Source organism: Exophiala dermatitidis (assembly GCF_000230625.1).
Source record: "Exophiala dermatitidis NIH/UT8656 unplaced genomic scaffold supercont1.3, whole genome shotgun sequence".
NCBI classification, from domain to species: domain Eukaryota; kingdom Fungi; phylum Ascomycota; class Eurotiomycetes; order Chaetothyriales; family Herpotrichiellaceae; genus Exophiala; species Exophiala dermatitidis.
In genome coordinates this window covers 2916703-2940735 of record NW_008751648.1, presented here as the reverse complement: position 1 = coordinate 2940735, position 24033 = coordinate 2916703, and the positions used below count along the sequence as shown (strand labels likewise).

At 52.5% G+C, this 24033-nt stretch overlaps 7 protein-coding genes across 7 annotated transcripts; 3 read left to right on the top strand and 4 right to left on the bottom strand.

Annotated features, from left to right (window-relative positions):
- The first annotated feature begins 515 nt into the window (after positions 1-515).
- HMPREF1120_04059 (uncharacterized protein) lies at positions 516-2596 on the top strand. The gene is made up of 2 exons (XM_009158163.1): positions 516-1303; positions 1418-2596. The coding sequence occupies exons 1-2, from the start codon at positions 1231-1233 to the stop codon at positions 1741-1743; spliced, it is 399 nt and encodes a 132-aa protein (XP_009156411.1). The 5' UTR covers positions 516-1230; the 3' UTR covers positions 1744-2596.
- On the bottom strand, positions 2454-7251 carry HMPREF1120_04058 (uncharacterized protein). The gene has a single exon (XM_009158162.1). The coding sequence runs from the start codon at positions 5983-5985 to the stop codon at positions 2728-2730; it is 3258 nt and encodes a 1085-aa protein (XP_009156410.1). The 5' UTR covers positions 5986-7251; the 3' UTR covers positions 2454-2727.
- Positions 7252-7520: 269 nt separating this feature from the next.
- On the bottom strand, positions 7521-10346 carry HMPREF1120_04057 (uncharacterized protein). The gene has a single exon (XM_009158161.1). It carries the CDS (start codon positions 9191-9193, stop codon positions 8072-8074), a length of 1122 nt encoding a protein of 373 aa, XP_009156409.1. The 5' UTR covers positions 9194-10346; the 3' UTR covers positions 7521-8071.
- Positions 10347-11000: 654 nt separating this feature from the next.
- On the top strand, positions 11001-11832 carry HMPREF1120_04056 (uncharacterized protein). The gene has a single exon (XM_009158160.1). The coding sequence runs from the start codon at positions 11304-11306 to the stop codon at positions 11796-11798; it is 495 nt and encodes a 164-aa protein (XP_009156408.1). The 5' UTR covers positions 11001-11303; the 3' UTR covers positions 11799-11832.
- Positions 11131-14174, bottom strand: HMPREF1120_04055 (uncharacterized protein). The gene has a single exon (XM_009158159.1). It carries the CDS (start codon positions 14010-14012, stop codon positions 12555-12557), a length of 1458 nt encoding a protein of 485 aa, XP_009156407.1. The 5' UTR covers positions 14013-14174; the 3' UTR covers positions 11131-12554.
- On the top strand, positions 11850-19095 carry HMPREF1120_04054 (uncharacterized protein). Its single transcript, XM_009158158.1, has one exon. It carries the CDS (start codon positions 14930-14932, stop codon positions 18518-18520), a length of 3591 nt encoding a protein of 1196 aa, XP_009156406.1. The 5' UTR covers positions 11850-14929; the 3' UTR covers positions 18521-19095.
- On the bottom strand, positions 18780-23804 carry HMPREF1120_04053 (uncharacterized protein). Its single transcript, XM_009158157.1, has 5 exons — positions 23403-23804; positions 22366-23136; positions 22246-22305; positions 22107-22193; positions 18780-22016 (listed from the first exon to the last, which is right to left on the bottom strand). The coding sequence occupies exons 2-5, from the start codon at positions 22661-22663 to the stop codon at positions 19411-19413; spliced, it is 3051 nt and encodes a 1016-aa protein (XP_009156405.1). The 5' UTR covers positions 22664-23136; positions 23403-23804; the 3' UTR covers positions 18780-19410.
- Positions 23805-24033: the final 229 nt, after the last annotated feature.

Here is a 24033-nt window from a genome sequence, read left to right as displayed (position 1 = left end):
ATCGAGAGTAGTAGTTCAGGACAAATGCCGAACGTCGGGTAAGTGGATCAAGATCGTAGTGCCAATAATCACGAGACACATAATCTGCGAGATGGCCGGACTCAAGAGCCTCTGGTAGACCGCGGGGCTGAAGGGTTGTTTGATAGCAGTCACTGGCAGTGTAGACAGGCAGGGATGGCGTATGAACCCGTAAGAATTGCGAAAGACGACCGCGACGATAGTGTCAGGCACAGCCGGTGAATGCAGCACAAGAAACAAGGTCAGAAATCAGATGTGGACAAGGCTATCAGGCCACCGCTGGTATTGGACAGCGATGTGTATAGTACATAGCAGTAAATAAGTGGTGGTGGAGATGTGTCTGCGTGCAAGCGATGTGGGTGGAAAAGACAAGCCTTTCACCCTCGCAGGCGCAAGTGAAATGGTGCCATCCCGCATGGTCCGCCGTACTAGTATCGTCGCAGTCCTGCCGCTGCGCCGAGCTCGGGCAACCACGACTCGGAGCTTGTCAGCCGAAGCTGACACCGGCAGCTGCAAACCACGAAATTCGGCCATTATTTCCTGCCTTGTAATAATAAAAGTATTACAGCTCATTATTAGCACTGTTTATTTAAGCATTGATTACTGAGAGCCACTTCGCTTGGACCTTCGGCAAACCAAGCATCCCACCTCTGGCACTGGCATTGACTGCGGTGCCCTGCAGCAAGTGCATACCCCAAGAATCTTCCGTCGGTCGGTCGGATTGCTTCTTCGCGAGCTTGAACAGTCCGACACCAACACCAGCTCTACCACCACCACTGTCAAGGAAGTTTCCGATATCACTACTATCCCGCGATCCTTCTTCATCCATCCGCGCCCGCCCTAGCAGTCGACAGTACCTTGCGTATCCCCAGACCATCTCAGGCCTCCTACCACCGGATTGAGATTGGACGCGGAGCTCCACCACGCCCTTTCACGCTCTCGTCCGAACCGTCCCGCCCCCCAGGCGCATGGTGCGATACAACTAGTTCACATAATATAGCACACAACTTGAAGTGTCCAGCAAAAATAAAGCCAGTGCCTCCTTCCAACGAACCTCTCCGTCACGACTCTTGCACAACTTGAACTCATCTGTACCCCATACATCAGGTTGACGGTACATAGCCTGAGGCATCCTTTCGCACCCTCCATCTAGCTATCTGCCAACAGCTCGCCTCTACCGGCGCTCGCGTCTCAACCCAAAGCAACCTAACAATGCGTCCCTCTCTCATTCTCCGGGCAGGCCGGACACCCATGATCAAATTCATTGGCAAGCACACACCACCAAGTAAGTCCGAGTCCGAGCAAAGACACCGCCGAGAAGCACCCTCGGCTCCTACGACAATCACAAACAAAAGCGGCTCTAGCAACTGCCAGTGATATGCTAACACGACCATCGCAGAATCCATCGACCATGCACCTCACCCTCACCCCGCTTCGCCCACTCATTCTCTTCCCGACAGTTTCATAACCTACCGCTCCAAGGCTCAGCAGCACGGTCCATTGGGAGGCAACAACGGCCATGCCTCTCCATACCAAGCACCAACCTTGAGCGCCGTGACCTATGGCCGCATCGGCGGCACGCCAGGACGACAGCTGGGCCCTGTTGAGCCCAGGGAGGGCGAATACTTTGACAGAAATGAGCTTCCTCGAAGATTCTGGAGACCGCAATGGACCGAGGAGGAAATCGAAGCCGTCAGCAGTGGTGGAGCTAGCCTCTTCGCATGATTGAAAAGAAAGCAAAAAATATAAACCATAAGACTTGCAAATGTTTGAGTTCCTTCAACAGTATCAGCTCTGGCACCACATCAAAGCATTCCGGCGTTCAAAAGAGGAGCAGGTATCACATTGATGTATGAGGAATAAATTGCGCAAAGGTGAAGCGAGATGTCTTTTTGCAACCTTTTTGGTGTTCGGAAATCCCTACTGCTCCCTTCAACATCTTGGGTCATAGAGCTTGGTGGACGCGTCGACATGTCTGATACCATCGATGATGTGAACCTGCAAGCACAACTCGTGGCATCGTGCATGAACTGTGTCTCAACGGTGATGTACGGGGTTTCACCATCTCGTCTATAGCAGGCCGGAAAGTCGGATCATCATCACCCATCTCAAGAGGCCTGAGTATGCGGGCAACAGACATGAATGAGTTGCCAATCGAGGAGGATCAGATGCTGAGAGTCGATCACGCGCTCAGAAACGAGACCACTTTTACCTTCCGGCTTCGTTCAAAGGTGGTCAAACCGAGTCAGGGGACAATCGAGCTCCCCACGGCATTTGATGAGATGGAGGTACTACTGCTGTATCTATCCACCCCTTCTCGTTCAACGACACATTCGTGCTGGTACATACTGTACATAGAGTCGATGATGTGATATGATAAGATATCTTACGCCATATTGTACCGCACATATTTACATGCCTCCTGATTGCGTTACCATTATTCAGCTTGTGCTGTCCCACGATTATCTGTCGTGACAGCTACTCCCTAGGTAGTGTCTGAACGATGTAGGAGGCGTATATGAATGTATCCTTACTAGTACTCGGCTTAACCAACTTCAGTATGACATGTTCAAGCACATCATGATGTTCAGTTACAGTAGATACATCATTGATCCTCCGATGTATGGATTGTCCTGTCATAACATGTATCAGGGGCACTAGCACTGTAAGTTAGGTTCTAGTAATTTGAAGCGAGACTGATATATAAATCTACGTCGAAGTCACTGAGGCCCGTCGTCCGCCCATCATGATTCTTTCAAACACGCTTTTCCTTCTTCCTCTTCCAGTTCCACTTCCACTTCCAGAGGCACTATTGGCGCCGCTGTTGCCATTGCCGTTGCAGTTGCCGTTACCATCCCCCGGTGGTCCTTCCCAATCATTATGAGGCATAGACATCGATCTCATCGACAACATCGACAATGACATTTTCCTCGGCGATCCTAGTTTTAGTCTGTCTTGCGTTGCTGGATCATTATGGTCTGACCTTAAGTCGGCAACTGGTGGTGGTGACCCTGCTGCTGCTACCGTCGCCGTCATGTTAGCCGGTTTCTGTCTCGGTGTCGAGGCAGAAGTGCGGGTAGGAGTAGAAGTAGGAGCAGGAGGAGGAAGAAGAATAGGACCGTCGCGCAGAATCCGAAATATCGATTCTACTCTGTTGCCATCATCGTCGTCATCGTAGTCGTTGATAGCAACGCCGCCGCGGGTATCATCACGGTCATCGTCACCACCAGTAGTGCCAGTGCTTCTGAAAGTCAATGGCACGCCACCACTGCTTGTGGGCATCGAAGATGTGCGGATGCGGGTCTTGTATGGTTCCGACCGTGAGCCAAATCCAAAACCGAGACCGGATCGAGAAGAGAGAGAAAACGAACGGGAGCGAGAATGTGATCGGGGCTGACGACGAAGACGGTTGCGGTGTCGCGCTATATCTGGCGGAGGGAGAGCCGAGGCCGAACTGGGACCGCCATGAGGGTCATCTTCATGTCCAGCGTGTGATCTTTTCTCTTCGTTTTCATGTTCCAGCTCGTCAATATTATCATTATGATCCCAATCTTCGTCATACCGATTGATCCCGTATCTTTGTCGCGGCGGAGGTAGGTCGACCCGCAATCTGCTCTTCACGGTTGGTGGCGGTGCTTGGGATGGCATGGTCCTGCTTGTATTCCGTGACGTCGACTTGTCCGCCGCTGCACGAACACCGAGATCGCCATGGTCTTTATCGTCATCATCGGGAATAAATTGCCCTTCGACATTATCTGTTTGCTCCCTCATCTTCGGAGCACATCGGGGCCCGGTATCGAGACTTCCGCGCTGAGATGCAACAGCTCTTGGTGAGCTCGACGATCCCGACAGCCAATTCTGCCCCGTTTCCTCCTCTTCTGTTGGCATCGACAGCCTTCGGCCTTTGGACTGCTTCATTCCGATTCTGTCCACGCTCCGGTTGTTCTCAAGATTGAAGCCGTGCAATGGAGAGGATAATTCTGTCACACTTGCGTTTCTACTCCGGATAAACGAGAGCTTGTGCAGGAGATGTCGTTGTCGTTTCTTGGCCGGTGTGCTGACGGCCTGCCTCATGTCTGTGGTTCTCATGATCGGTGTAGCCGATGACCGCCTCTGGGCTTCCGCATTGATGGCTGCTATCTTTTCTGGATTGCGCACGATGCTGGGGACGCCAAACGGAGGTGTGGATGATCCGTGTGTGATCGTTGAGCTTGCGACTTGCTGGCGCGGAACGGATGGCGATGTTGGTGAGGCCTGTGAAGGGTTGCTAGTAGCAGACACTGGAAATGAGGGTCGAAAGTTGAGGGTCGGGGTGCGGCTTTCCCTCTGTAGGCCGTACACATGGCGCAATGCTGCTCCCAGTTCAGGGCCTTCTGAGCTTTGCTCCGACCGATCAGCGGCAGATACACTGTGACGACGTACGCGGGGCCGAGAGTCGAGGTCCGGGCCGATTGCCGTGGCGACACGATTGGAAGTGACAGGGTTCGCCTCTCGAACTGCTCGTGGAGAGTCTTTCGCGGAGGTTCTGCTGAGATGGTCCGCAGACCGTTTAGACACATATGCAACCCCTGGGCGCATTGACGAGAAGTAGTCTCCACCTCCGGGCTTCGAATAGGTTACAGTCTGGCTGTCCGGTGTGGTTGCCAAAGTGGGTTTCTCTTTTACCATGGAATCGAGAGACCGCGTCGAGTGTGGAGTCAAAGGACTGAGTTGGTCGTCAGGAACCAGGAAGACAGAATCACGATCCTCCGATGGTCGACGGAGGTTGTTCGACCGAGTTCGTGAGAGCGACCGATATCTGCGAAGAGGACGTACTTCCACCCCATCGAGCTCGCTGAGTTCGCTGTCGTCTTGGTCGGAGAGCCCAAAACTCCGTCTGTTTTTCCCTGTCTGTTTCCCATGGGGTGGTTGTGCCGACTCTTCATCCCATCGGGTATCATGAACCTTCTGACCTGTCAGGATTTCCAGTTCCCGTGTAAGGTCCATTATCTTTCGCTGCCGGAGCTTTTCATCAGACCAGACCGTAACCCTTGGTGTAAGTCCTTGCACTGTGGTCACAGGAGAGCCGTGGACAAAGTCGATGTCGTCACCCGAAGAGTCCCCAAAGCTGTCTGTCCTTTGGCGTCGTAGGTGGTTCGCAGGCTGTCGGTCCCACATCATATAACCACTCTTGTTTTTCCTGTTGTGCAGCGGAGGACACTGTGGGGGCTCCTGGTACTTATACGGCGCTGGAAACATGGTGGAAGATTGGCGTGATCGAGGGGACATGTTTTGTTTTAGGCTAGGCGAAGAGTCGAGGAATTCTTGGACGGATAGAAGTGGTTCACCCCCGTGGCTACGGGACGGCGAGCGGAGGCCACGTTGGTCGCGCAATTGTTGAAACGATTCCACATCATTTCTGGGCTGAAATTTTTGGCTGCTCATTGGTCTAGGACGGGCGAGCCTGGTTGGGGCGTTTGTGCCTGTGGGTGTATTCTGTTCAGAAACCTGCAGGTCTAAGTGAGGAAGATACACCTCTTTCTCGATGTAGGGTTCGAACGATGCAGACGAAGGAAGACCAGGCGAGGAGCGCGATTGCATCGACACTGATTGATAACGCTGAGAGTGCTTGCTGTGAGGTTCATCGTCCTCGATGCCTCCGTGCCAATCCAAGATCAGCCTCGGTCGTCGTGGGTTGGAAATGTTATCCAGTAGTCGTCCTGGCATATTGCCGAAGCCTGACTGTGGTTGCCCTTTCCTGGCAGAAGTTCGATCGTAGGATGACAGTGTATTTTGCTCGTCAGATGGTAACGTGGGTGAGCGCAGCGCACGCTTCACATTGGAGGGCGGGTCAGCAAGCTGTGGCGTCAGACATGGCGGGGAAACAGTCAAGGATGAGAAACCATCTACAGGCTGATCACTGGGAAGATAAGGGATATGGCTGGAATGGGCTGCTAAGACTGCACAATGGGAATACTTTCGGGGCATTGGGCAGTAGAATCATGGTGCGAAAGAACATGGAGAAGCGGTAGCCTGTAGGAGAAGGGAAAGTATGTATATTATTTGCAGCATCGATGACGGAGGAGGGTCACTGCTGGATTCAGGTGGCATGCATATGGACGTCAGTATGCTTCGTTTACTTTATGTCAAACTCTGCATGACACGATCCGAGAGGTTGGTTTGGCGCAGCCACATCCGCGCATGGCTGTTTTCAAGAAGCGGGCCGAAAAAGGGGTTCCTGCAATCACCAGCGAGCTTTTCGAATTGTTTAATTGTCCTTGCGAAATGGCTCCGAGAAGGCCGAAAACAGAGGCAGAAGGGGTTTGAGCGACAAGGGAGCGTCGATGGTCGAAAGAAGGTGTAGCTGGTGTCCCTTGTCGTGGGATCAAGCCCCTGCCATGTAGACCAATCGGTGGGCCGCATCTGGGCAATTCAGATCGAAGATCCACCTGTCAGAGAGGCAATCAAGTCTCTTGGGGCGCTCAAATCGACCCGACGTCCGAGACGCCATAGAGGATACATGCAAGGGAATGGTAAGAAAGCTGGGGTTAGTAGTCTTGTGCAGTCCGATGGTGCGAAGCTGATGACTGACAGGAGGCAAGTATTGGTAGTCTAGAAGCCGTTCAGCTGAGTACAATCGTGTCTCGCTGCTCTCTATTTTCGGCATCATTTGTACTCGATGCAACGATGAATCATCGACTCCAGATGCATGCTAGGATGCACCCTGACGCGACGTGAGGGATGGGAGGCTGGTGGTAGGGATGATGGAGGTGCATCTGGGTATGTTTATTAGCATGGAAACAGCACTGAACTCTTGGGTCTGCCATGAAGCTTCCAAGTCCTCCATCATCACCGCCGCATGAAAGCAAAACACGCAAAACGTTGAGCTGGGATGCCATCAGCCGGGACGAACCAGACCCGCCAGAAGCAAAGTATACGTGAAGCGGCCCTGCTAGGCAAGTATCATCATGAGAGAGCAGGGAAGAGAGATACGGTGAGACGATCAACAAGTTGAGGGGGAGCTGGAGACGCACTTCAAGCTGCCAGTGAACAAGTTGTGGCGGGGCGCACATCCCCAGCAGAGATGACTCAGCAATATCTCACGTGACTTCTTTGATCTCACGTGATACTATTTCCACCACCAGCCTCACACTGCGTCCTCTACGAAAACGACCTCCTCCGATCCGTTCAGGGGATGTAACTCGAGCAGTCCATCTTACCAAGATACCTACTTGTACCGACCTCTGGTACGCAGATCAATCTATCAACCGGTGAATAGCGCCGTCAAGTGCAACGCCACTAGCATCATCGTCGACACCCGGAATCTCCCAATCGTCAAGTCGTCATAGGGGTTCAGCAACCGTTAGAGCCCTATCAAAGAAGGTGGAACACTGACCGCTATACAGTCCGTGTGTTCTACTTAGCTTCCAATAACGGCGGCCGCCCTGCATCGAACACACTACTATCAATGGGCGACTAGTATCTGGATGGCGTCCGACTGTCGAGGACGCAGAGGAGTCCAACGAATTATATGGCAATTACAGGACTATTTTCTGGGTCATCACACTGGATTCAGATTAGGATCGGGGGATTTACCACTATACATTGACAATCCAGGCCCAGAGAGGCCCGATTTTGTAATCGCTAGTCACTGGCTACGGGTATTATTCCCGGCACAGGTGGTAGACAGCGCCGTATGCCTACATTGTCACCTCTACCCTTGCGTGACCATCGACACATCCGTCCCTCCAGGTCAAATAACCTCATCTGTCGCAAATCAAATGCGAGGTCTCCATGCTGTCCATCAGCAGGGCAGACCCCCCAAAAAGAAAGAGATGCACTTGATAGTAACAATCCCAAAATCCCAACCAACGCCGCATGCCAAATCGTGTCTCGTAGCCGCATCATGAAACCCATTCAGATCGGACGTTCCCTGTCCGTTATGCTGCCGGTTTATCTTTCCTTATCAACGCCTGTAGTATGCCTCAGACGGGGAGATAGCGATGATTCTCCAGCCTGCCAGCCCTATGCTGTGTAGATTACTGTCCTCTGCTAAACCCGTGCCCTCGTCTCCTCATCCATCCGAACTTCCGTTTTTCTTCTTGCTTCCCCCAAACAGTTTCATCGCCTTCTTCCACCCACCGCTCTCACTTCGATGTGTTTTTGCTGTATGGCCCGATGTCGCCGCGCCGAACTGGCTTGTCCCACTCACTCCGAGGTCGCTCGTCGGAGGCGTCGTTGGTGGAGTCATGACCAGTTCGGGCTCTCCGGCTGGGGGACTCTCCGGTCCACCACTACTGTCCGTCAAAGCACTTTCTGACACTGCCGACGAAGGAGAGATATGGTGAGTTAACCGTGCCCCACTCTGGCGACCGAAGGCGGATGAAAGTGACGAGGATGAAGTTGGGTGGTATTGCGACGTAGACGACCGGGAACCTTCTAGCGAGCCGGCCGAGGTGTTGGGCGGTGACCGCCTTCGTCGCGAGGACACCATTTGCCGGTGCATTGAACGCTCGTCGTAGGTTAACCGAGGTGGATCGAGACTACCAAGGTTGCCATAATTTGAGAGGGCGTCGTAGGTCTGAGCATAAGGTAGCTGTTGGAGGCTGTTGCAGAAAGGGATGAATATGGAATCCGACATCAGATCATACATGCGTTTCACGGCGGGATCGAGCTTCTCAGGCCGCGGTGGCCGTAGTTCGTAGGGCTGCTCAATCAGGACATCTCGCTCTTCTGCCGGTAGGTTGATTTCTCGAGGTGCCCCGGGCTTGACATAGATGTCGAGAATACGGATCCAATCTTGAATCAATTCCCAGCCTTCTTGCGTGTCCACCGTGATCGGCATTCCTGCCAAACTGGCTGATGCTTCATCAAATTTATCAGCGTACCTCTTGGCTTCCGTCGTAAACTCCAGGGTCTCAAGGCAGTGCTGCTGGGACAGAAAAGCGGTATAAGCTGCAAGTGTGTAGGGCGATGGTGCTTTGTTGGCAAGGACGTCTTCCAGCGTGGGCCGGGCCGGAGACAGGATGCCTTCCTTCCTGCCCACCATGCTGATGGGCCGAGCCCGGGTGCCTTCGTCGCCAGGCATATCAAAATCCTCCGAAATATCCTCCAACGAATACAAAGATGGTCCTAGGCGAGGTGAAGGTTCCGGTGTATATGGCCAAGATATTTTGGTGGACCTCTTTTTAATCATTGCGCTCAACTTGCAGCCCCAATTGACTTTGGAAGAGCGACAAGGCTAAGTGCGGAAATGTATTCCCAGCGTGCTGATCTGGCACAGTGATGCGAAACAGCGGCAGCCGACCGTTTGTAATCCAGCTTGAAGCCCTTGCGGTCACTAAGGATTGTCTTTCACTTCTCTTAAGACCCAGCAGCCAAAGTCGCACGTCCGCAAAGCTGCGCGAGGGCTTTCGTTCCGCTGCGGGTATCCGAGACTCTGGATGTACAGCAAGCTTCGTTTTGTGTCACAGAAGGACGTTGTGCAACAGGCGATCAGGTGGGAAGCCGCTTTGCAGCAAAATCAGAGGCGGGAGCGCACGTCGGATGCGTGACAGGCTCGATTTCGGGGCGAATGAGTTCCAGACAAACTGTCGTGCGTCTATTCGATGTTGGCTCTAGAAGCCGTCAAAAGCGTGGCCGATGTCAACGGCAAGGGCAGCAGTCAGTCAGTGGCATGTAGTGACTTCAGAACGATCCAATGTCGATGCGGTCACCAACTGAGCCTTCGGTGGGAGGATGGTTTCGTCGATTGTAGTGCGAGATGTGTCAGAGAGCGACTGTGCGATGATGAAGGAGCGATTGATTCAAGTCTTCGGCCAAACTCAGCACAGACATCGGCTTAAGGTGATCACGATGAGGTGGAGCGAATACTAGTAGTAAGGAACCGCTTCTCGAGGACTCAAAATGATGGTTATGGCCTCTAGGCAGATCGGTGAATCACGGCCTCGGCACAGTCATCGCCAATGGATACGGGCGCACAGTGGTGGACTGAATGATAGGAGCCTGAGAAGTGGAGAGTCGATCTCAACGGCTGGTAAATCGATAAAGAGGTGGTGGAAAACAAGCCTGGTGGAGGGTGAAAGCGCTGACTCGTGTGATGCTGAGACTTGTTGTTGCTACAAGGGTCTCGAGACGAGCGTCGGAACATGGGCCGGAGAACTCTGCGTCCTCGGTCTTGTTGCGGGCGCTTGTACAGTCAGAAACCCAGGAAACCGAAGAAGAGATGATGATGGTGCAATAGAAGGATGAAGGGGGAAAAGCGCACGTTCATCAGTCGTTAGGGCCTAGTCGCAGCGCAGGCGCAGGCACAACGGAAAAGTTATGAACTAGCACGATGCGCACTGGGCAGGAATGGGTTCGTTACAGGTACACGCACAAGCAAACTTCGCAGTGCAACATCAGTCGTTAGGCCCCAAGGGCGATGCCCAAAGCATCGTTAGGGGCAAGCCTAATAGGCACTCGCTGGGGTCCGATGGGGGCATTGGGGATAAGATTGGGTTGCGAGGCAGATGGAGGGACCACCGATGATGTCTGATCAGATTCGGTCGCCAAAACGAGAGGATCATATTGTGCTAGTGGATGTAATAATGCCAAAGTCAGATCTCAGCCTATGACGAGGTTTGCAGCGTCATATCTTGGTATAGACTAGTGTTCCTCCGTCGAGCGGATGCGGATGCTGTTGAACTCGTGTGATATCTAACCATTCCAGATGGGAGATTAGACGAACGTAGTGGTATACGCCGTAGAAAAGCAAAAGACTGCGTCCAGCTGCTTGCGGCCATCGAAGCCAGAGGGCGCGATGCCAACATGTCATCAGGCACCCCGGCCCCGTCACTGCAGCCACTGGCGAGAATAGTGACGAATCTTGTTTGCTCCAGGCAGAGATCTCCGCCTAAATAATCCTCTAGAACACTACCTAGGTACTAGTCGTTGGGGCTTCTATTACTTCTCCAAAGCTTCCAACAGCCTAAGACGCCGTTCCACGCCTTCTAGGCTGCTGCCACTTCTAGTAGCAGGTGCAGCTGGTCCTCACCTCAGTCTTCTACCAGTTTTCCAGAAGATCACCGGCGTTTTCCCGTGATCCAGCCTACCATTGTATGGTCTTGCCAAATGTCTGAGCAGTACTACTATGTCCGCAAAGCTACCAATTTTGAACAGCCATCTATGACCCATCTCGTCGACAATGACGAGCACACCTATGCTGAAGCTGACCATCCTCCGCTTCGTCCCAGTGATGTATCCGCTGGAAAACCACGGCGCTGACATGAGGCCTAGCTAGCACGCCCTTCCTCAACCCTCGCTCAATGGGAATGCGAGATGCTCGCCACCAATGCCCACAAAAGCGTCTGCACCCATCCTCTGCCGCTGGTGGAATTCTGAAACTCTGCATCCTGCCTGGGCCAAAGCATCCTACTGGACAAGAGCAGGAATGCGTATCCGGCTCCCGCCCAACGCGTTCATTTGGGCTTTGTGTTGTGGTCCACCGTCACGATCCTAGTTCCGCTTGGGCTGCGTCTAGCTGGATTCCTACTGTGACCGCCTTTGTTCCAGGGAATACTCATACACCCTGGAAAGCAAAAAAGGAGGCACTGCTTGCCACGTTGTCTCATAATATTTTGCCAGTGATCCTTGACGGCCAGGGAGAATTCATCGTATCATCGTGTCAACTGCAACGTGGCCGTCCTGGCAGTTGGCATTACTTTTACAGGCTGCCTCAGCGGTTGTCTGACTGCACACCATGTTTAACCCGTATTCTCGGCGTCACGAGCCCATGCAATGTTTGCCCTGCAAGCGAATGATCCTGGCATCTTGTGGTAAAAGCGACGTAGTCAATTCGAAACGATGCATTTCAGCTGGCCAGACAACAGCTCCAAGATGAAAAGTGGCAGCCTGTTGCCCTGGCGGTCAGCTCCGTGGACCAGCGCCTCTTGCTTACATTGTCCATGTGTTCGCACACAGCTGCGCCTTTTCGAATTCTACTAATCTGTGTTTGATGTAACGGCAGGTATTATTACTGTGCTAGTATCATTATTATCACTATTCTTCCTGAATTATGCTGGCTGAATGCCGGCCAGTCAAGCACATCACTCAGGCATCGTGCCCAGCATACCCTCGCCACAGTGGAAACCATGACACCAAAACCCACTGTTGACCAGGCACGGATCCGAGACACATTCCTCGGCCTTCTGGAATGTTGCCTAAATTGGCACTCCACACGCCAATCTTGCCATTCGATGGCGATTGCTGTACTATCGGCGGAATTTTTGCAAAGCGTGATGTGCACGGGACCCCGGGAAGGCTTCGGGCCATGTTCATCCAGGTCCGCTTGTGAAAATATTCTCCTTCGCCAGGGGCCCAGCCTACGGGCCTACAACATTGTACATTTTCATGGCGCTGACCAAAAGTGGTGTCCATAGACACGTGTGCGACAACAATGGTGTAGTTACTCCATCGTCTTTGCGACATTTCATGTATCAGGAATGAGGACCACGTACAATAATGGACCCGACGGGTCGAACTGCGAGGTATTTGGCCGGGACAGGCCATGGCTTGTGTTATCGGACCTTCTTGTCCTCTACAAAGCCGGTTGCTCGAACACGCCTGTCTCGTGTCTTGGTCAAGTTGGTAAGACCAAGATCCCAGCCGGCTCGTTCGGCTTGCTCCCGGATCACGCTCCACTGCTCACGATTTTCGTGAAGAGCATCGGCGAGTAATCGAAAGCAGCGGCGATGGCGGGTAGTCAAATACGCCGATGCTGTCTCAGGAGCATTATCTGTCCCTTGGCACTCGTCTACTCTTTCTGAGACGTCTCTGCCTGTAGCCTGGGTGAGAGTCCGCGCTTTCACATAACAGCGAAGCATATGACATAAGCCTTTGGCTTGTGTGATTCCGGTTGCTGTGTCCTTCAACAGGACCAATGCTTCGCCAGTTTCGATGTCAAACCAGAGCAAGTAATCCTCGTCGCAGAATAGTTGGACCAAGTGGCCCACAGTGCTAGCGGGTTGCGACGGTTGATCCGCTCCGGCATACACCCTATGCACCAGGTCCTGTACACTAGAACCAACCTGGAAATAGCAGGGCTCAAGACCATAGATGCCGCGCGAGGCTGCTGGCCAGCCTAAGACGGTCTCTTCCTGTGCGACTTGCTCCATGTCCAAGGTTCGACCTTCAAGTGCTGCACGAAAGAAGACCAGAGCCCTGTTGGTGTTGAAGGAGTTGAGTCGCACGCTTCTCACAGCTTTCCAGTTGGCCCAGAGATGGAGAGCCAGGAGCGGGACCAGCCATGACCACGTCGCAAGAGTGCCATGGACTTTGCTGACAACCACACCGCCCACCCACATGCCCAGCAGACTGATCACGGTCTCCTGACTGCCATCTTTGGCATTCAGTTCTCCTATATTGCCAGCCTTTGCAAAGTGAGAGCTCAAGATGGCCTTGCTGCTCCCACCGGCAACCCCGCATACTGCTCGACACGCGTTGCTCAAACATAAAGTGACCACCCTGCCCAATATTGGCATCGCAGGGCTCATGCAATCGAGAACAAAGGCAACGTCGTTGACTATATCAGCAAAGAATCGGTAGAACTTGACCTCGGCTTCGATGCGCTGGGAGAACTGATGAGCGAACAAAATCGTGGCAACCCGACCGACGGTCTCTTGAGCGATGTATAACAACATGGTGGTCAGGACTGATGCCTCTTCGGACCCGACGCCCATCCCGACAAAGACTGCTCTCGATGCAAGGAGACCTGCAATCGTGGACGCGAATGCCTGCAGCGAATCGTATATTTGATATGGTGTGTAGTCTGGTGTGACAGTGGAGGGATATCCTGCCGGAAGAAAGGGGCTCATGCACTTGTTCAGTATTGAAGTTCCTGTCCTCGGAGAGCTGTACGAGGGCGGAAGAGACGTTTGTAGTCTTCCAGTCTCAGGAGAACACCTAAGGACGGCTCTTGGGCGACCATCGGATCCCAGCTCCTCTATTATTACGGCCTGGGGCGGTATTTTGGCCATCACGCTCTAGGAGAGATAGGCTGCCCGGCTTCTTGTATGGGTTCCATGGAGATTCCCTGCCGTCAGCGTGGGAGGAACGGATACAGATCACTTACTTCGTGACCATGGATTTCTGCGCGTAAGTGCACAGATTCAGTCTTTCGATTCAAAGCAAGTGCGGTGTGCCATGGTGTATCAGACGCGTACTGGGTTCAAGTTCAAGGTCGTGGTGGCAGGGAAACAGCACTTCAAGACCATAAAATCCGCCATAGTATTACGTTCAGGCGCTAACACATTAACGCCGCAAATCGTGGCAGCTCAAAGTCCAACGAAACGAGAAGCTGGGGAGGCCAGTCAGCTCTACAAAAGCTTTGGACTACGCTTTCAACCGAATAGACAGATGGCCAAAGGTTAGTACTGTATCTGCGGACGCGGAACATTTCATATATAAGGGCTGGAGAGGGGGCTTCCGATCATGGGCAGCGATTGCCCACGAATTATGCTCTCCCTGTTGAGAGTCCTTCGAGGATGAACCTGACGATCATGTTGGCGTGTCGCGCGAATCCCCAGTAACCACGATCCAGGCTATCCCCTCGTTGCGTCGCATTGTCAAACCCGAAGAATCAAGCTCCTGAACGCGTTGGGTTGAATCAAGCGCCAGTCATGGCGTTAGTGGATGCCGAGCAGCAGTTTGCTCCTTCTTGTCGTGGCAGCCTTATGCTCCTTCCATGACTGCCATTTCCCACGATGAAAGCTTCAATGCCATTCAAGTTTTTCATCATGTCTCCGGAGCGTGTATGTATCAAAGCCCTGGGTGAAGTCCCTCCTCCCTTCTTTTTCCAGCAGATTCTTCGTGCAGACACAGAGCTTACCAGTGTACATTTGTTGCCTTTCATCCAATTTCATTTCATCCCATTTTCCCGTGTGACGCCGCAGATATGCGTGGCATCAAACAGCTCTTTTCTCCCTTACTATGCTGTTTTGGCCTTCGTAACCCGGAGGAGCCCCCAGCGTCCGATCTGCGCAATCTTAAGCATCCGGCCTCTGTTCTGTCAGTACAATTACCTGCCACGACCGTTCCCCATGCGCCCGGCCCTTCCCCGTCGAATGTCGCAGATAAGGATGCCTTGCGTCAAATCTTTCGGTCCTCGCCCTCCGTGCGCGGATATCGCACCGCATCCCAATCCTCAGCCTTGCCCGTCAAGAGACAATACTCTCTTGATGTCGACTTCAAGTTTGGGCCTACAGGGCCCGAGCAGAAGCAGCCCGGAAGGTTGGAACAGCTGGGCAGCCATATCAGACAGAAGTTGTCGGAGTCAAAATTAAGCAAATCCAGCTTGAAACAGCACGTCTCGGGTGAAACTGCTCGCGAATCGTCTGGCATGTCCCTGCAACCACTGGGAATGGACATTCCGGAAGCTGGTGTAAGCCAACGGTCTACCGGTCTGCTTGAACTCTTGATGTCCCGCGCAGGAAGTGAGGCCGGGTATGATAGTGATGCCAGAAGTATACACACGGCTATGCTCACGGATGGTGACGCCGCAGTAAAACCCAGCTCCCAGTCGCCAGCTAAAATCGAGATATCCTGTGACGATTCAGGATTGGCTGCTGGAATTGCAGCAGCGGTGGCCCAAGGAGAGCAAGGCGAAGAGCTGGCCACAGACCCGGCCGACACGAACCGCACCACAGACCCCAGCTCCTCGAAGCCGTCATTCGTCGGAATTGTGATGGAGGAATACAAACGATCGCCAACCAAGGCCCTGCAGCGGCTCAGCGAAGGACTTGCAACTGGAACTATCAAATTACCCGATGCACCTGACTTACTGGACGGCTCCCAGAAATGTGCAGAGGAGAAGATGGATGATTTGCCTAAGCGAGATAGTCAACAGTATGATACGGAATTCAGAAAAGCGCTGAGAAGGCTGGCTGCCACTGTTAGAAAGGCAGAAAGCCTTACTACGCATGATGGGAACTTCTGTGACGGCCTGCTCCCGAATCTGGATCGCAGCCTAATCTGCTTCATCTCAAAATTCGGCGAACATGACCTGGAGGACTCCATTGAGAGAACGTCTTGCAAAGAAGGCAGCGTTGGCCAAGATCGAGTGCCACGACAAGTTGGAAAAGCTGAACAAGGCTCGGCGAACGCATCGATCGCCCCTGATCAAGGTGGTCTGAAGAGGGACATGCCATCACTTGCAGACTCTGACCGAAGCTCGGTGCATCTCTACAATATGAGGATATCCCAGCAACTTGCGAGTCCTTCCATCACAGCAGACGGCTCCAGACCAGAAACAAGCCGCACAAGCATTGAGCAATACAAGATTCAGTCTGCTGATGCAGGACCAGCTATTAGTCGGCTATCGTTGAGCGAACGACATCCTAGCTGGATCGCAACTGAGCACAATCGACGACCGTCGGATCCCCGTACTCGGCGACTTTTCGAAAATGGCATCTCCACGGAAAAGGCCAGTTCCCAATTGAAGAGTGTGCTCTCTGCTGGTGCGTCCGCTTGTTATGAACCCGTAAAAGGAGCGGTCACCCGTGATGACGCCTCTTCCTTCTACTGGAGTGATGGCGAAGTGAGTAGCGGCAATAGGAGAACACCATCCAATCCAAGACGGAACCCAAACAGCATCGCAGTGGCCGGAAGATCAGATTCCATGAGTCTGCCTGCGAGGTCATCCGGTGGCAGCATAGCGCATGCCTCGGTTGCCGCAGAGAATGCGTGGTTTGGACGGAACTCTTCGCAACTGCAACGTCAGGGCGAAGGCAACGATCGTTTACAGGCCTCTACGCAGAGGCATCGAAGTGCAAGCATGCCCACCGGTGACAGGCCACGTCCTTCAACATCGATACCTATCCGAAGGAAGTTGCAGCTCCACTCGACAGAGGACGATGAGGCCTTAAGTGAGATTAGCGCAGAGCAGTTACAAGATGCTAGGAGAGAGCGGCTTACAGAGCTCAGTGTCCAAGCAGTTCATGACTCGTACAATGAAAGGATGAGCGACGTGGGCCCTGCCATACTATCCTCTAAGGGGAATGAAAAACCTGCCTGGCTAGAGTTGGATCCCTTTTGGTCCACAGAGAGACGGCCTCGTACCAGTTCTGATCCATTCCCAAATAATGGACGTCGAAGGACAATATCTGGCTCTGGGAGGACTCCGCTCAAGGGCAGCGAGATTTTATCCCAAGAGACCACCACCGACATGTGGCGGCGGACGTTGAAACGTGCAATGGAAGAGCCCAACGAGACATCGTTGGGTGGGTTTCTTACGGCACCAAAATTTGATCGTGAGGGCCGGCGGAGAAGTTCAACATCTAGCCATCACAGCGCAACCGCATGTGATAGAGACACCACAACGGCAGAGCAGATGGATGTTCCAGACACCAGAATCCTGCATGTGGACCGCAAGTACCCAGCTTCTGCGGGCGAGGAGAAGACCGAAGACTCGTCCGGCCAACCACGTGGCGTAGGGTTGAAGCGAAGTATTCCCAAGTTGACCGTTGGGCGACCGGTCAAAAAGAAGTCTTCGGAGAAAGCTGTTCTCAAGAAGAGGAGCATATTGGACCTCGGCAAGAGGTTCACAATCGTCAGCGGGACGAGGCAAGACGAGAGACGTCACGGAGCCGGTACTCAATTTCGAGATCTGCTGGGTTTATGGGGTCGATTTCCTAGCCACTCGCGAGATGTGAGGAGTGGTTCTGCTGGCGAAAGAGATGGTGTTGCAGTCCGTGATTTTGCTTTGGAGTGCGTTGACGAAAATGCAGCGCAGGCGATCTGGAACCGGTCAACCCTGACACTGAGCTTACCTGCCCCACCATCTTGGAGGCGACTGCCCTTTGGGAGGAAGGGTCGCATCGACAAAGGGAAAAGCAAGAGTCTGGATCTGCTGCGGAGTAGCGTGAACGAGCCTCAATTTCTAAGCCATGGCACCAGGAAGGGTGGTAAAGGGTTTGTTGGAAGATGGAAAAAGATATATCGGAGCAGCAGCTCCGAGTTGAGGGCGTATATGCAGACCTATGGACATAGGAGCAGCATCAGCATGAGTGGCAGCGTTGAATATCCAGAACTGGAAATCATACCGGGACATGACGGCAGTCGTGACTCTCGACCTCTTCGATCAGGCTTGCAAGGAAACCAAGCTGCGACCCGGGAATTGCAACATGGTCGTCTTGTAGGCAAGCAGTCTTTCACCGGTACCCGCGGAGACGAGCCAAGGGAAAACACAGGTGCTTGGACGAACATGTATCGGGATTGTGTTGGCAGTCTTTCCGCACTGAAGAGTGACGTCGACCTGCAGCAACTCAAGCACATCGATGGGGAGCATCAGGGCCACGACAAACAAAGCATTGGCGGAACGCAAAGCGCCGACCTACGGAGCAGCACGGTGGATTTTGAGGTCCAGCTGGGCCGACAACACGATTCGGTAAGGGAAGGATTGATTCGTAAGATTGAGGACATGGGCAGGGAAAGCTCAGATGGTATACTGGCGAAGTCGAAACAGGGCAAGCATGTTAAGCAGGATTAGTTGGGTCACGACTCACGGGCGTATGTGGCGATCGAGAGGCAAATAGCAGGCAAGAAGTAGTAGTAGTAGTCAATGATTAGCACCGTATCTTAGCAAGGCAGACGATCAGGACGCAAGTAAGCAGGTGTTGAATTGTAGTAGGAGTCGATGAATAGAAATGGAAGACGACGAGGCCAGGCAGGAACAGCAACAGGAATCGCAGACGCACAGGAGGAGGAGGAAGATTAGGAACTCTAGTACGAATAGAGAGGAGGAACAGAGCGGAACTACTTTTATGGACAAACCATAATGAATTTTCTGTCTCGGAAGACTATTTGCAAGACCATCTTATCGGTTACCCACCCGGAGGGGCTCCGACAGAGGATGGTCTGAGTACTAACTGAGAAAAGCAGAACAAGCCACATTTGCAAGACCATCATACCGGTTACCCACCCGAAGGGGCTCCGACAGAGGATGGCCTGGATACTAACTGAGAAAAAGCAAAACAAGGCGAATCATATCGGTTTACCCTCCCGCAGGGGCTCCGACAGAGGATGGCCGAAAAGTTGAAAGCAGAACAAGACATATGAAAAAAGGCAAGAACAAGCAAGCCATATGCAGGATCGATGCTGGATCCGTCCCTCTTCTGTTCTGTTTTCTGCCGCCTTGCATCGAAACACACAGAAGACCAGTAAGTAGACTGCAGTAGTGAGTGCCATTGCCGATAGTTGTTCGTCCACCCATCCACACACAACAGACACAAGGTGAAAGTCAAGTGAGGTATGCCGTGAGGTGGAAGGTTGTTTGGTGGCAATGCAATGCAAATTCAATGCAGTAAAAAGTGCAGGTAGAAGTTGAAAGTGTGTTTGCAAGAAACCAGCAAAGACCAGACACAGATCAGAGATCCGAAATCACAACCCGATCCAGACTCCAGCGGCAACAATGGCCATCCACATGATTGACGATTTGGCCAGACGAGTAGCGTAGGCCGAGGGTGTCTCATTGGTGCTTGAGGTAATCGTCGCCACAGGAGCTTGTCCACTAGTGTAAGTAGTGCTCGTGGAGGTGATCATGACGGTGGAGGTCATTGAATGAGAGTGAGGAGTTGAAGTCGACTCGACGATCGTGCTCATGCTGGAGGGCAGAGTTGGAAGGGGTTCGCTTGAAGAAGAAGAAACCGAAGGAGAAATAACCGTAGAGGGGACGGTCGCAGAGGGCGCAGTCACAGAGGTGCTGCTAATAGACGGCGAAAGAGTGAGAGTGGACGTCAGAACCGACAAGCTGGAGTTGATAAAGATTGTCTGAATCTGAAGAGAAAAAGAAGCCGAGTTCGAGTGAGTGATCATCGTGGAAAAGTTGAATGGATCTGGACCGCTTGAGGGAGTAGTCACAGTCGGCGTAGGTTGTTGTTGGGTGCCTGCGCCTGCGCCAGAGGTGCCAGAGCCTCCCAATCCGCCCGCAAGTTGTCCAAGTTGAAAGCCCGACGTCTCATTTCGTCCTCCTGATTGCGACGACGAGCTCGAGCTCGGTCCCATCGCCATTGTGCTAGACGCAGCATCTGTGGATCCATTGAGAGTTCGATGCATAGAAGGAACAGGTGAATCAACAGTAGAAACTGGGCTGGAATTCGTACCCATGGAAGAGAGGCTAGAGCGCGCGACACTGCTAGGAAGATCAGTGCTGACGCGATCAGATCCACTAGAATGCGAACTCGAAGAGGGTCCATCTTGAGCAGAGGTGGTCAGAGATGAGAGGGACGAGGAGTTCGAAACTGCGGCGGTGCCGGAGGATGAAATCGAAGGAACAGTGGTATTGAGAAGAACTGGAACAGTGGTCTTTGCAGTAACAACCGCTGTAACAGTGGTGGTTGAATGGTTGTTGTTGTTGGTGACCAAAGAAGAAGTAGAGGGAAGAGTGAAGGTTGAGTTGAGAGAAGAAGTAGTCTGAGCCGGAGCTAGAGTGCCAACAATAACAACGGTGCCTAGGGACAGCGGTTGGCCATGACCATCACCTTCAACCGGATGAATGGTAGTAGTGGGTGCACCAGGTCCAGCACCAGGCACGGTGGAAGTAATCGCAGGCGCCATGCTCTCAATAGTACCGCGAATAGCAGAAGTGGTGATGTCGGTACATGTTGAGGTGCTGGAAGTACCATTGCCGTGGATAATAACAATACCACTGCTATTGCTCGCGATATTGGCAGACTGCACAAACTTGATACCCTGAACCAACGCGGCAAAACGGCTGAGAACCTTAAAGACACTATTGGGTGTCATGGCGCGGTTGGAACCACCTGTGGCTGGAGTAATGGGTGGAAAGACTGATGGTGAGGCAGACTCAGGAACAGGGCCAGGCATAACACGCGAGCTCATGCTGCCATCCTGGACAACAGTCGGAAAACCAGTGCTAAAAGCAGACCCTGTAGGACCACCCATAGCAGTACGATTGCCAGTTCCGAAAGCTGCAGAAGATGCATTTCCAGACACAGTCAAAGCAGTGCTCAAAGTCGTAAAGACAATGGTGGTAGCAGCCTCAGTGACAGTGACCGTCTGGTTCTCGCCAATGACAGAGATGGACTGGGATTCAGTGACAGTGGTAAGCGCTGTAATCGTAGACAAGGACTGAGTAGAGTTGACCGCAGTGGTGGTGGCGTTTGCAACAACAGTTAAAGTCTTGGTTGTGACAGGGGTGGATGCCACGACAGTCAGAGTTTTAGTGACAGTAGTCGAGGTGTCCTCCTGAGTAGATGTCGCGAAAGAAGGTGAGACAATGCTTGATGATGTGACAAAAGACGCGATAGTGCTAGTTAAGGTCACAAGAGACTGAGGGACCACTGTAACAAGGCTCGTAAGGGTGAGAGTGACGGTCACATCTGCACCAGTTGACATAGAAGGTGGTGGGGGAACAGCATTCGAGGTGCTGGCCAAAGAGGTCACAGTCTTGGTGCTCGTAATGCTGCTAGTCACCACGGTCGTAGCAGTAACAGCTGATGTGGACACAGATTCAATGGATGATGAGACCAGAGAAAGCATCGAAGAGGGCAAGGCCGCAGAGGTCACCATCAGAGGCGATGTCAGAGTTGACATGCCAGTCAATGCTGCATGCGTAGCAGTCATGGTGGTGATGGCAGTCATGGTTGAAGTACTGCTAGTCAAGACAGTACGAGTTTCAACTGTGCTGGACGTAGAGACAGAACCAGAGACTGAAGTAGATGTCATGACTGGCACTGGGCTCACAGTCACAGTCAACACTTGTGTCGCAGTAGTCGCATTGAGTGGACGAATGCTGCCAACAGCTGGCAAGGTGGTATGGTCAAACATAGTTGACACATTGTGACCAGAGACCGAAGACACAGAAGTCAAGCTCGTATGTGAGACCAGACCACCACTGACATAAGATGTCAAGGTCACTGTATGACCAGCAGCAGTACCATTCTTGTCAGTGCAGTTCGCAGTCACAGTGACTGTGGCGGTCACATTGTGATATGGAGCTAATGATGCAAGTGGGAGGACTGAACCTGTAAAAGGCATATTGTCAGCTTTGTTATCCTTCATTATAAACACGCGATTGTGCAGCCCAGCCTGCGCTGCGCTAGACAATGACGTACCAGTAGGGTGATCTGAAACTGAGGCATTGGCAAAAGTCGCAGTTGACAAATTGGCAGAAGCCGCAGTTGAGGAATTTGAAGCCAGAACTGCGATGTGGTTAGTTTGAGAACTCTTTGGCAGGATTTGGTCAATGCTTACCAATAGTGGAAGTCAGGGACTGGGTACGAGTCACAGTGGTGGTTCCGGTAGAAATTGCAACTGCGGTTGGGTCAGATTCAGCCGATCTCACTTTGACTCAGGTAAACAAATTTCACATACCTGAAGCTTGTGCTGTAGTGGAAGTGGTAGTACCAACAGTCACTGTCGCGTTAGAGGTCAAACCGGTAGAGACAGTTGAACTGAGAGTCGCGGTAACAGATGAGTTGACAACCGATTCAACCAAGCTGACATTGGAGGTAATCGCTGTCGCAGTGACAGTAACCGGATGGACAATGGAGAGGACCTGACTAGCTGTCTCTGTAACCGTAAAGGTTGCCAGATCAGTGGCGCCTGCGAACTTAGGCGTGAGGCCCAAAAGGACCACCACCAAGTGGATGAGGAGTGCGACCTGCAACATGATGTTGAAGCCCGGTCACAATGAATGTGAGAGGGGAAGAGGTGTTAGAACGATTGTTCAAGGGCTTTGAATGAACGGTAAAGGGTGTGAATGGGATGGATGAATGGAAGGGATGGAGAGAAGAGTGAAAGGTGGTGAAGGAAGAAGAAGAGAATGAGGCGCAGCCAAAAGTGAGAGATCTAAATACCCTGAGGCGTTCACGGAAGCACCAGATATCGGCCTTGGCGCGTAGAGCACAGGTTAACAGTGATCCTGTGTTCAAAATATCACGATGGGAATGGCGGCCGCCGGAGGTGCATCGCTTTGTCGCTTTGCGTGAGGTTGAAAATTAGGGGAGATGAGGTGTGTTGTTGGAGGGCACCGGAGATGCCACACAGTGCAAGGCTGAGGTACAAACCTGAAGACCATGTTCTCCGAATGCTGCAACACCGACTCAAGCCCCATATGGATCCTACTGTAATCTCGAAAGTTGTCTGCGCCATTATCGTCACAGGTTCAAAATCAGATGAAGAATGGAAGGTTTCATAATTCGTGAACGAGGTATGGAGTTCCCAGGTACATTTCCTTTATTCGCAAAGTCATTTCGATCGATGACCTCCATCGACCTCGTCATATGCCTCGTTTAACAAGCTCCTCCTTGTACCGAGTGGCAGCGCTGTGGGAGACGGAGTATTTTCCCAGGAATGGTCCCGTCCAAAAGACGACATTTCAAGGGTATCAAAACAGGACGAGTCCTTACCATTACAGATGGCTATTGGCGGTCAGGCCAGGAGGATTGGATGATCTGCCAGTAACCAGTTATACTTCTTGGGGGAGGACAATGGCCGATAACAGCTTCGGGGGAACACCGCTCAGGCGTCGCCCGGTATTGCCACCTTTGAAACTGCTCCTGGTTATCATGCTGAATGATTCTCTCTCCAAGGACATTATGGGCTTAGTTCTTTCACGAGACGTCGTTGTTGCAGCGGTTTGGGTGTGGTTCCCCAGCACCAGGCCATCTTCTGCCACGACAACTGATAGCTGGCCGTGGTGGAATGGGATCGGATATCGCCACAACGCCGCCCTCTCTGCAGAAGCAGCCATGACGAAAGGAGTTTCTTCAAGCTGCTTCGCGTCATCGCCAATGATATCGGAGTTGCAGGGGAAGTGGAAAAGAATAAGAAGTTCAGGGTGGAAGGACGTTGAGCTACGATTATGCTTATCAGTGCCAAGGGAGTCTAATCCACAACTGGATGGGGGCATTCCATGACGTTGCGCTGGCCAATGACACCACAACCCACTGTTGGCAGGGCTGAATCCCCCTTTTATTAGCCCCTTGAACGTGGTCTACGAGCAAGCGGAACAAGAAAACCGAGTCACAAGGTTGATAA

Excerpts from the sequence above, each read along its gene's own strand:
- HMPREF1120_04055 (XM_009158159.1), bottom strand. The coding sequence starts at position 14,012 with ATGGCCAAAATACCGCCCCAGGCCGTAATAATAGAGGAGCTGGGATCC.
- HMPREF1120_04058 (XM_009158162.1), bottom strand. The coding sequence starts at position 5,985 with ATGCCCCGAAAGTATTCCCATTGTGCAGTCTTAGCAGCCCATTCCAGC.
- HMPREF1120_04059 (XM_009158163.1), top strand. The coding sequence starts at position 1,231 with ATGCGTCCCTCTCTCATTCTCCGGGCAGGCCGGACACCCATGATCAAA. Across the intron at positions 1,304-1,417 it reads TGGCAAGCACACACCACCAA|AATCCATCGACCATGCACCT; the intron begins GTAAGTCCGAGT and ends CGACCATCGCAG.
- HMPREF1120_04056 (XM_009158160.1), top strand. The coding sequence starts at position 11,304 with ATGGGAATGCGAGATGCTCGCCACCAATGCCCACAAAAGCGTCTGCAC.
- HMPREF1120_04054 (XM_009158158.1), top strand. The coding sequence starts at position 14,930 with ATGCGTGGCATCAAACAGCTCTTTTCTCCCTTACTATGCTGTTTTGGC.
- HMPREF1120_04053 (XM_009158157.1), bottom strand. The coding sequence starts at position 22,663 with ATGTTGCAGGTCGCACTCCTCATCCACTTGGTGGTGGTCCTTTTGGGC. Across the intron at positions 22,194-22,245 it reads GTCCCTGACTTCCACTATTG|TTCTGGCTTCAAATTCCTCA; the intron begins GTAAGCATTGAC and ends ACCACATCGCAG. Across the intron at positions 22,017-22,106 it reads AGTTTCAGATCACCCTACTG|GTTCAGTCCTCCCACTTGCA; the intron begins GTACGTCATTGT and ends TGCCTTTTACAG.
- HMPREF1120_04057 (XM_009158161.1), bottom strand. The coding sequence starts at position 9,193 with ATGATTAAAAAGAGGTCCACCAAAATATCTTGGCCATATACACCGGAA.